Genomic DNA, 12319 nt, shown 5'->3' with positions numbered 1-12319 from the left:
GGTGTGTCTTTGTGAGTAATCAAGTGGACCTGTGCGGACAGGACGCGTCTGTCACTAAGCTCCATTAGAATCACTCGTTAGCGTCGGCGCCATCGGCGTGTCCCTCATCGCGGTAACACGCGGCGCGAGTTCAAGGACAGGTGAAGGTTCGTTGGCGAGTGACGGTCAGGTGAAAGTCCAGGTGTGTCCAGATTGATGGAGGAGGAGGAGGGTGGGGGGGGGGGGGGGTGAATGAAGCCGCGACGTGATTGGTGGAGCTCTGACGTGTTTTTGTTTAAAGTCAGCCAGCATGAGAGTCGTGGTCCACCTGGAGGAGATCAGCACACACACACACAAGTAAATGTGCTGTAATTCTATCCTTTCAGCAACATCTTCTTATCTCCTCATCTCCTCCTCCTGCGCTGATCTTCATCGCTGCCTTTTCACACGCAAAATCTTCGTCTCGGTTAAATAAATCATCTCCTGACACCTGACCGGCTGTGATTCCACGCCATTAATGACTTCCTCTTTCAAATCAGTCTGCCGCGTCACGAGGTCAAAGGTCACCATGGCGTTCTTCTGCGTCGCCGCTTTTTTTTTTTTTTTTGGTAAGCGGACCGGCCGGACCAGTTTGCTTCTCCTCCATAATCGGAGCATCAGCGCGTATCGGAGCGTCCCATCAGCAGAACATCACGTAGACATCCAGAACCAGTACCAGCATGCTGGTTCTTTTCATGTTCCTCTCTTGAGATGGACCACTAACGTCAACAAGACAGACTCACTTCAAAGCTTGTCCTCTTGGAGCGGGACGGGGCTACTAAATCTCCACACACACTCAACCAAAAAGTGTGTGTGCTAAGCACTGGCAACAGGTCACAAAAAGGACACAAGGTTTGTGTTGTTCCAAAACCGGGACAACCTTTGCAGAGGACCCAGACTTGGACACCAGAAGCAGCTCTGTTTGACATCATCATTTGTCCGCCCGGTCCCGGGACCCAGTCCGGGTCCGAGACTGTGTCTGGGACCAGGACCAGGTGTGTGTGTGTGTTTTGACAGAACAGGAAGTTAGCGGCTGAGTGAAGAAGAATGAAGTCGGTTTACGTTGAAGTTTATCTTTGATGAGAGCACGTGACGGGACAGGTCTGAGCCTGACACACACATACACATCCCACAATGTATGTGTGTGTGTGTGTAAAAGACAAAACTTCACCCACCTGAAGGAGACAGGAGGTCACATGGTCTAGTAGCAGGAAGCTGCCGAGTAAACATTTCATCTTCTAAACTCACCTGCTTGTACCGTGTGTGTGTGTGTGTGTGTGTGTGTGTGTGTGTGTGTGTGTGTGTGTGTGGTGTGTGTGTGTGTGTGTGTGTGTGTGTGTGCGTGTGTGTGTGCGTGTAAGCTGCAGACAGTCGAGTGTCACATGATGGATGCTGTGTCTTTGTCGCGCTCGTTGACCCGCGAAAGGAATGTGAGCCATGCTAGCATAATTCTTAACGCCGCCTGGTCACGTGACCCGCCGAAAGCTCCACCCAATTGGTCCTTTTCCGACCCGCTGACAGGCAAATTTGTCGCGCTTTTTCCCCGACATGTCGAATGTTCGACGACAAAGAACGGACGTCAACGCGCTTGTCACGTGATGTCGTCGACATGTCAAGCCGCGCCCTTGACATGCTTCCCGTCCCGCCCTCTGCCTCCAGGCCAATTTTTTTACGTTCACGTTTGACGAAGGGATGACGTCATGCGTCGACACATGACGGCCATCTTACCTCACACACCACTTCCTGGTTGGTTGTGTCTTCTAATTACTATTTAAATATCTCCTTATCGCTACCTAGTGGTAAACATTTATTTTTTTTACGGTGGAAGAAGGGTTAGTGCAGGGGTCACCAACCTTTTTGAAACCAAGAGCTACTTCTTGGGTACTGATTGATGCGAAGGGCTACCAGTTTGATACACACTTAAATAAATTGCCAGAAATAGCCAATTTGCTCAATTTACCTTTAATAAAAAATATATATATATACAAAAATATTGGTATTTCTATCTGTCATTCCGTCATACTTTTTTTTCCTTTTACAGAAGATTTTTTGTAGAGAATAAATGATGAATAAAACACTTAATTGAACAGTTTAAAAGAGGACAAAAACCCGAAAAAAATTAAAATGAAATTTTGAAACATAATTTATCTTCAATTTCGACTCTTTAAAATTAAAATTCAACCGACAAAAATGAAGAGAAAAACTTGCTAATTCGAATCTTTTTGAAAAAATTTTTTTAAATTATTTATGCAACATCATTAGTAATTTTTCCTGATTAAGATTAATTTTAGAATTTTGTTGACTTCTTTTAAATAGCTTAAAATCCACTTTGAAATAAGATTTAAATTTTATTTTACAGATTTTCTAGATTTGCCAGAATAGTTTTTTTTTATTTTAATCATACTAAGTTTGAAGAAATATTTCACATATATTCTTCGTCGAAAAAACAAAAGCTAAAATGAAGATTTAAATTAAAATGTAATTATTATTCTTTACAATAAAAAAAATAAAATACTTGAACATTGATTTGAATTGTCAAGAAAGAAGAGGAAGGAATTTAAAAGGTGTACCGTATTTCCTTGAATTGCCGCTGGGGCGCTAATCAATTTAAAACCTCTTCTCACTCCTGCGCTTACCAAAGGAATGTGGTAAAAGTAAGCATACGCTAATTATTTTAAAACCTCTTTTCTCTTCTGGCATTTACCAAAGGTATGCAGTAAAATTTTGAGTGTGATGTAAGCTTGGACCTTAAATCCTACTGAAAAGCTCTTAATCTTCTTCCCTTTATGCGATTTCAAATTACCGGTATTGAAATCAGCCTCCTCCATTTTGAAAATGATGACAGGGGAAGTGTCACTCGTGACGTCACGAGTTTGACCAGGCGGTAATACTAAGCATGCGCTAATTATTTTGGGAAGCGAGTTTGACCCGGCAGTAATTCAAGGCAGGCGCATACTATATGCCCTGTGGCAATTCAAGGAAATACGGTATGTGTTTAAAAATCCTAAAATCATTTTTAAGGTTGTATTTTTTCTCAAAAATTTTATTTCTGAAAGTTATAAGAAGCAAAGTAAAACATAAAATACATTTATTTAAACAAGTGAAGACCAAGTCTTTGAAATATTTTCTTGGATTTTCAAATTCTATTTGAGTTTTGTCTCTCTTAGAATTAAAAATGTCGAGTAAAGGGAGACCAGCTTGCTAGTAAATAAATACAATTTTAAAAAATAGAGGCAGCTCACTGGTGAGTGCTGCTATTTGAGCTATTTTTAGAACAGGCCAGCAGGCTACTCATCTGGTCCTTACGGGCTACCTGGTGGCCGCGGGCACCGCGTTGGTGATGCCTGGGTTAGTGCATGTGCCTCACAATACGAAGGTCCTGAGTAGTCCTGAGTTCAATCCCGTGACTGCGTGGGTTCCCTCCGGGGACTCCGGCTTCCTCCCACTTCCAAAGACATGCACCTGGGGATAGGTTGATTGGCAACACTAAATTGGCCCTAGTGTGTGAATGTGAGTGTGAATGTTGTCTGTCTATCTGTGTTGGCCCTGTGATGAGGTGGCGACTTATCCAGGGTGTACACCTTCCGTTCTAATGCAGCTGAGATAGGCTCCAGCAAACCACCCCAACCAAAGCGACCGTAAAAATGGACAAGCGGTAGTAAATGGATGGATGGACAAATAATCGCAAGTACCACCTGAGAAAACACTTGCCTCTCCAAGTACCTCCTTAATGACCAACGATGAAATACAGTAGCACAGTAGGCCTAAGTATTCATTTAAAACTGTTATATTTAATATTTTGGTCACAGTAACATTACACTGTGTTTGAATAAAGGAAAATAAAACACTGTACTTTAATCAAGTGATTTAATTTTTCTTGACGTACCACTAGATGGACCCCGCGTACCACTTGTGGTACACATACCGCAGTTTAAGAATCTTCGATGTCAATCAATCAGCGTTCATTTATATAGCCCTAAATCACAAGTGTCTCAAAGGGCTGCACAAGCCACAACAACATCCTCGGTTCAGATCCCACATAAGGGCGAGGAAAAACTCAAACCACCGGGAGACCGGTGCAGTGGTCTAGCATAATATTGTGAAAGTCCAGTCCAAAGTGGATCCAACATAGTAGTGAGAGTCCAGTCCATAGTGGATTTAACATAATAGTGAGAGTCCAGTCCATAGTGGATCTAACATAATAGTGAGAATCCAGTCCATAGTGGATCTAACATAATAGTGAGATTCCAGTCCATAGTGGGTCTAGCATAATAGTGAGAGTCCAGTCCATAGTGGATCTAACATAATAGTGAGAATCCAGTCCATAGTGGATCTAACATAATAGTGAGATTCCAGTCCATAGTGGGTCTAGCATAATAGTGAGAGTCCAGTCCATAGTGGAGCTAACATAATAGTGAGAGTCCAGTCCATAGTGGATCTAACATAATAGTGAGTGTTCAGTCCATAGTGGATTTAACATAATAGTGAGAGTCCAGTCCATAGTGGATCTAACATAATAGTGAGAGTCCAATCCATAGTGGATCTAGCATAATATTGTGAGAGTCCAGTCCATAGTGGATTTAACATAATAGTGAGAGTCCAGTCCATAGTGGATCTAGCATTATAGTGAGAGTCCAGTCCATAATGGATCTAACATAATAGTGAGAATCTAGTCCATAGTGGATCTAACATAATAGTGAGATTCCAGTCCATAGTGGATCTAACATAATAGTGAGAGTCCAGTCCATAGTGGATCTAGCATAATACTGTGAGAGTCCAGTCCATATCTAACATAATAGTGAGATTGGATTTAACATAATAGTGAGATTCCAGTCCATAGTGGATCTAGCATAATATTGTGAGAGTCCAGTCCATAGTGGATCCAACATCATAGTGAGAGTCCACCCTGAGCGGAGACAGGTCAGCAGCACAGAGATGTCCCCAACCAATGCGTAGGCGAGCAATACACCCCGGGTCCCGACTCTGGACTCTTGGCCTTTTAGAGCTTTAAACTTCAACATACGGGCCGAGCAGAAGACGGCGAGGAGGTGAGCAGGTGGCGTCCACCACGACGAGGACGTGATCAGGTGGCGTCCATGTCGGCGAGGAGGCGTGATGAAAGGCAGAGTGCCCTCAAGTGCAGCGAGAGGGCTTTTGTTGTGAAAGGACTTTGAGGAGGAGGTAGCCGCTTCCTGAGCGAGTCAACAACAGCTGAGGTTGCCATCAGCCGCCGTTGTTAAAGGCGGGCACGTCTAGGTCAAAGGTCAATCCAAAAGCAAAAGCGATAGTCCATCAGTCATGTGACGCCTCGCAGTTCAGTTCATTGAGTCGCGGGTTCCGTCAAAACAACCAGTAGGTGGCGGCGTCCACACATGACTTGTGTGTGCGTGAGTGTTTGATGTACCATCACTGTGACATTAAAAGCCTCTTCTTCGTCCATTTGTGACCCTCATCTTCCTTCTCCAGAGTGTCCTCTTCAGTCTTGTCTCTTTTTTTTGTGTTGTCACACTGTTCAATGGTCTCCATCGGTGGTCTGCTTCCACATGTCTGAGCGAAAAATGACACATGCCTACCGTACATACTCACAAACATACATACATACATACATACATACAAATACACGTACACACATTTTACATTGATTTTTTGGGCTGCAGTTTGCACATTGCCCACTAGAGAGAGCAGTTGCTTCGTTCAGTTGCTTGATTTGCTTTCACACTGCAACGCTCCATGGACGCGGCCAGACAAAACCACATCTGATTGGCTGAGTTGGGGAGGAGGAGGGGCTGTTCTTTGATTGACAGCTGCAGGTGTTTGTGAGAGTAGAACTGATCTATTGAATTCCACTCCATAGTTTTGTACATGTGACTAATAAACTATGTTGGTCTACTCTATGTGCGGTTGGACAGCCAACAGGGGGCGCCGCCGAGCAGCAAATGGGGGACTCAATGAGTACTTTGTCAACCACACAGAGGTGCATTGATGGAATCATGTGATCCAGCTTTAAACTCCACTCTACATGAAAGTGCTCTATCTATCTATCTATCTATCTATCTATCTATCTATCTATCTATCTATCTATCTATCTATCTATCTATCTATCTATCTATCTATCTATCTATCTATCTATCTATATTTGTGATGGAGTCACATGACTAATTCATGTAAAATGGCAACATTACAACATTTAAATTGGAAATTTCAAAATAAAAGATGAATGGCATAGAGCAGAGCCTTGTATGGCTCTGTCATAGGGGAAGGGCCCCAATAGTCACAAGAGTAACGTTACAAAATAAAAGCCACGTAATCATAGAAAAGTGTTTTACCAACATAGAAACAATATATCGCAGGAATGTTTTCCAAATAAAAGCTAAATGTAACATTAGCGTTTTCGCCAAAATAAAAATAAAACAAGCCATGATTAATTTTTTTTACAAAATAAAAGCCACAAAATAGTCCCGGAAAAGTGTTTCCAAAATAAAAGTAAAATGAACCAGGAATGTTTTCCCAAAATAAAAATGTATATAAAATTTAACATGAATGTTTTACGAAATAAAATCCAAATGCAACAGGAGTGTTTTCCAAAATAAAAGCAACCTGCAGCAGCGGCGTTTTCCAAAATAAAAGCAAAAATGTAACGAGTAGATACCATCCATCTTCTTCTGCTTATCCAAGGTTGGGTCGCGGGGGCAGCAGCCTAAGCAGGGAAGCCCAGACTTCCCTCTCCCCAGCCATTTTGTCCAGCTCCTCCCGGGGATCCCGAGGCGTTCCCAGGCCCGCTGGTAAACATAGTCTAGTATAACATACAGGTGTGTTTTCTGGAATATAATCAAAAAGTTACAGAAGGTTTGAACAAAATGAAACCATATAACAGAAAGGATTTCCAAAAAAAAAGCGGAATGTAACGTGAGTGTTTTCAAAAATTATTAGAGTAAATTAATCGGCAGTGTTTTCCAAAATAAAGGAAAATGTAACAGGAATGTTTTTCTTAAGTAAAAGCCCAGTATTTCAAAAGCCCTGTTACAATTAATAGGTGTTTTGCAAAATAAAAGCAAATAATAACTTAGATTTATTTAGATTTATATCGCGCTTTTCTAAACACTCAAAGCGCTCACAGAGAAGTAGGACTCAACATTCATTCACACCTGGTGGTGGTAAGCTACATCAGTAGCCACAGCTGTCATATAAAAAACCAACAACGTTACAGGAACAATTAAGAAAAAAATTTCCTCAAAATAAATCTGATTGCAATATGAGTGTTTTTCAAAATAAAAGTACAATTCAACGCGAGTGTTACAAAAAGTCACTACAGGATTCTTTCCAAAATAAAAGTTAAGGTAAAATGATTTCCCCCCAAAAATAAAATATAATTGTAACAACAGTTTTTTCCAAAATAAATTTTAGGGTCAAATATATGTTTTTGTAAAATAAAAGCAAAATGTTACAATAGTGTTTTTCCAAAATAATAGTATCAATTACAGGAGTCAATCCGTCCATTCATCCATTTTCAACCGCTTATCCCTTTCGGGGTCATGGGAGTGCTTTCTGAAATATAATCAAAATGTAACAGAAGGTTTTACCAAAATAAAAGCATACAACAGGAATGATTTCTAAAACAAAAGCTAGATGTAAATGGTAAAGGGTATGGTCTGTATCTATATAGTGCTTTACTATATCTGGAATGATACCCAAAGTGCTTTACATTATACATCACATTCACCGTTCACACACTGATGACGGTAAATGTTACATGAACGCTTTCAAAAAATGTACTGGGAAATGAAACAGTGATGTTTTCCAAGAAAATAATGTACAGGAGTGTATTTAAAAATACAATCAAAATGTAACAGAATGATTTTTTAATAAAAGCTGGATGTAACGTATGCTTTAAAAAAAAATAAAAAGTAAATGGAGCAGTAGTGTTTTTTTTTGTTGTTGTTTTTTTAAAGAAAAATGTAACAGTAACAGAATACGACAGTGTTTTCCTAAAATCCAAGTAAAATGTAGTCTTAATTGTAAGAGGGGTATTTTCCAAAATAAAAGAAACATTTAACACAACTGTTATAAAAACACATTCCAAAATAAAATTTATGGTTAGAATATATATATATTATTTTTTTTTTTTAACAAAAATCCAATTGTTAAAGCAGCATTTTCCGAAATAAAAGTTAAGGTATGTTTTATTTTAAAAAAAAATGCAATTGCAACAGTAGTATTTTCCGAAATAAATGTTCTGGCTAAAATATGATTTTCAAAATAAATTTTAATTCTAACAGCAGTGGTTTCCGAAATAAAACGTAAGGTACTTTTTTTTTCCAAAATAAAAGCTGGCAATAAAAATAATGGTTTCCTACCTGTAACAGGACGATTCTCTTAAATGAAAGCAAAATGCAACATTTTTCAAAATAAAATTTAGGGAAACAGGAGTATTTTCCAAAATAAAAGTTAAGGTAAGTTTTATCAAAACATAAAATTTAATTGCAACAGTTGTATTTTCCGAAATAAATGTTTTTGGCTAAAATATGATTTTCAAAATAAATTATAATTGTAAGTGGTTTCCGAAATAAAACTTAAGGTACTTTTTTTCCAAAATAAAAGCTGGCAATAAAAATAATGTTTTCCTACCTGTAACAGACTATTCTCTTAAATGAAAGCAAAATGCAACATTTTTCAAAATAAAATTAAGGAAACAGGAGTATTTTCCCAAATATTAAAAGTTAAGGTAACTGGATTGTTTTCCAAAATAAAAGCTTGACGTCTATCATGTTAGGATGAAGATTGTCTTTAGTCACTGTCATCATTTCTCAGTCACGATCATAAACATCGATCCCCCATTCACCCCTCCACTACTGGGTCTTTCGGACCCCCCCCCCCCCCCACCACCAAGTGACGTCACACGGTTTTGTCCCCCTCCCAACAAGGCAGGAAAAAGAAAGAGGAGAGCAAAGACCCACAGATTCGTGCATGTGAGAGCGTGAGCGCGCCGTGAGTGACGGCGCGTCGGACAGGAGAAGACGAGAAGAAGTAGAAGAAGAAAAGGACTTAGAAGAGAAGACAAACAAAAGAAGAAGAAGAAGAGGAGTTGGAAAAGGGGTAACAACAAAAGTGCGGGAGGAGTTGATCTCGACTTTTCTCCTCCAGCTGCCGACCGAACAGAACCGAAGTGGAAAGAGAAGAACATGGACGCTTCAACTTTGCTGCTCCTCTCGTTTACACATGACGGCCGCACTCAAAGGTAAGAAGACCGACACAGAACCGGGACCGAGACCCCCAGAACCCGTCCGGCGGACTGGGTCGCATGGTTCGGGATTTGAGAGGGGAAGAGGGGGGAAACGCAGAGGGTGCGGTGACGCTACATTAGTGTGTGTGTGTTAGTGTGTGTGTGTGTGACGGTATCCAAGTTTCCATCAGGAAAATCTCCTCCCTTCCTCCCCTCCTCTTTTTTCTCTTCTTCCTCCTCTTTTCATCGTCCTGGTGCAAAAGTCACCCAGGATTTAATACATCAATTAGACAAGTGGTTGTCAACCTTATTTCAGTGATGTACCCCCTGTGAACATTTTTTTAATTCAGGTACCCCCTAATCAGAGCAAAGCATTTATGGTTGAAAAAAAGAGATAAAGAAGTAAAATACAGCACTATGTCATCAGTTTCTGATTTATTAAATTGTATAACAGTGCAAAATGTTGCTCATTTGTAGTGGTCTTTCTTGAACTATTTGGGGAAAAAAGATATAAAAATAACTAAAAACTTGTTGAAAAAAGTGATTCAATCATGAATAAAGATTTCTACACATAGAAGTAATCATCACCTAAAGTGCCCTCTTTGGGGATTGTAATACAGATCCATCTGGATTCATGAACTTAGTTCTAAACATTTCTCACAACATCAATATTTATGGAACATGTCCACAAAAAATCTGGCTGTCAACACTGAATATTGCATTGTTGCATTGCTTTTCACAGTTTATGAATTTACATTCATATTTTGTTAGGTATTATTCAATAAATATATCATAAAAGATTTTTGAATTGTTGCTATTTTTAGAATATTTAAAAAAAAATCTCACGTACCCCTTGGCATACCTTCAAGTACCCCAGGGGTACACATACCCCATTTGAGAACCACTGTATTAGATCAATTAAATCAAGTAGAAAGGTTTTCTACAAGCACTTGTGGTGGTCAAAGGTCACAAAGAAGGAAGTCTAAATTGTCCATCACTTGTCAGTTACCAATGCAACAATCATTAGTTGGCAAACAATCAATTAATTGTAACTTCAATTGATCAACAATGTTGAATGATTATCTGGCAGCTGACTACTTTTCATGTTGCTAAATGAAGCTGTGTGTGTGTGCGTGTGCGCGTGCACGTGTACGTGTACGTGTACGTGTGTGTGTGTGTGTGTGTGTGTGTATGTGTGTATGTGTGTATGTGTGTAATGTGTGTATGTGTGTGTGTGTGTGTGTGTGTGTGTGTGTGTGTGTGTGTGTGAGGGAAGCTGTCGAGAATGAAATGAAAGTGTCCATCGTCCAAGATGGCCGCCATGCTCTGATAATTGTGTTGATGGAGCGATGCAAATGAGCACGTCTGCTTGTTTTTAGGACACTGCTGTCCGGGCAAAGTCCTGAATGTGTTGCACTAGGCTAAGCTAATTTCTGCCATTTTTAATGTGACAAGCAAAGGTGTAAAGGCCGTCGTCCACCATTCGTTGCGCTAACACAAGCTGGGTGCTGCCCATGCTCGCCAACCTTGATACCTCTGAATTCGGGAGATGGAGTGTGTATTTATTTTCAAGTATTTCTTGAGTATATCCTTTTGGTCACCCGTGTTCAATTGAGAAGTCTGATCTACAAAATTTGCTGGCAGCATACCCCCCCCCCTCTTTGAGCTGTCCTGGATGAACTGAAATTATTTTTTTCCTATCATTTTGTGACTTGCAACGTACTTCTTCTTACTTGTCGTCATCGTCTCTGTTATGTTATCGGACATTACTACATGCCGTAGTTTTGAAGCAATGCATGATGGGAATCCGGATGTTGTGTGTCAGTGTATTAACGTGCCGGCTGGAATAAATAGACAGTGCCTGCCTACTCTATGGGTAATAGATAAACCTATGGATACGGTGACATTATATAATAGTCTCCTTTTCAAGTGAGAGAGGATGCTAAAGGCAGTGCCTTTAAGGCACGCCCCCATATTGCTGCCCGGGTGGAAATCGTGAGAAATTGGGGAGAATGGTTGCCCCGGGAGAATTTTGGGAGGGGCACTGAAATTCGGAGTCTCCCGGAAAAATCGGGAGGGTTGGCAAGTTGGTTCTGCTGTGATTTGTGCTAAGCTAATGGTGTCTGCTAAAGCCAGGCTAAAATCCTCTATGTTCTGTGCTAAAGTTGTTTGTGTAAAGGAAACCTTTTATGCAAAACCAACTTTTCTTACATGATTGTTTGACTAATGAAAAGTTTATTAGTAGATTGTACAGTACAGTACATATTCCGTACAATTGGACCACTAATTGGTAACACCTGAATAAGTTTTTCAACTTGTTTAGGTCGGGGTCCACGTAAATCAGTTCATGGTATTATTAGTATATGTGTTTTTGTGTATCTGGGATTGCAAAAGACCCAAAAATGTTAAAAGAAACCCTGGCGGAGGTATTTATATATTTAAAAAAATGCCTTCATTCAGGATTCCTCCAAACAAGCCGTTTGGAATTTCCCTAATGTGTGACATTTCTCCCAGTTGTGTCCTCAGCGGATATCTTCATTACCCAAAGAGCTTTGCATACGTCCGACATTGTAGTCGGACATTCCAGTCTTTTCTCCTTTTTTATCTTCTTGTTGTGGGGCAGACTGGCTCGTACAGGCACATGAATCCTCCGCTGTTCCCATTTGTAATACAAAGTAGCGCATATCCATCCGTCCATTTCAACTGCTTGTCCCTTTTCGTATAACTTAATTTATCAGAAGACCCGCTATGGAAGCACTAAAAACAACAACATGGTTGGTAGGGAGAAGACACTGTCAAAGTGCCATCCATCCATTTCCTACCGCTTGTCCCCTTCAAAATCCTTTATAAATATTATTTATTGAATATACTTCAACAAAATATGAATGTAAGTTCATAAACTGTGAAAAGAAATGTAACAATAGAATATTCAATGTTGACAGCGAGATTTTTTTTGGACATGTTCCATAAATATTGATGTCAAAGATGTATTTTTTTTGTGAAGAAATGTTTAGAATTAAGTTCATGAATCCAGATGGATCTCTATTACAATCCCCAAAGAGGCACTTTAAGTTGATGATT

At 40.0% G+C, this 12319-nt stretch overlaps 1 protein-coding gene across 9 annotated transcripts in view; it reads left to right on the top strand.

The window, feature by feature from the left end:
* Positions 1-8946: 8946 nt before the first annotated feature.
* Positions 8947-12319, top strand: part of LOC133569438 (receptor-type tyrosine-protein phosphatase mu-like) — a 106054-nt gene continuing 102681 nt past the window's right edge. For 4 of the 9 annotated variants that reach the window (XM_061921779.1, XM_061921780.1, XM_061921778.1 and 1 more), the window contains exon 1: positions 8949-9253. In XM_061921779.1, coding sequence (XP_061777763.1) covers positions 9235-9253 — 19 coding nt within the window. In that variant the 5' untranslated portion in view covers positions 8949-9234. Of the gene's footprint in view, positions 9254-12319 lie in introns of all 9 variants that reach the window. The other 5 variants (XM_061921777.1, XM_061921775.1, XM_061921774.1 and 2 more) reach the window with 2 other exon arrangements.

This window comes from Nerophis ophidion, linkage group LG15 (genome assembly GCF_033978795.1).
Source record: "Nerophis ophidion isolate RoL-2023_Sa linkage group LG15, RoL_Noph_v1.0, whole genome shotgun sequence".
Taxonomy (NCBI): Eukaryota; Metazoa; Chordata; class Actinopteri; order Syngnathiformes; family Syngnathidae; genus Nerophis; species Nerophis ophidion.
Note: the sequence above shows the minus strand (reverse complement) of the source record. Positions and strands in the feature narration are given on the sequence as shown.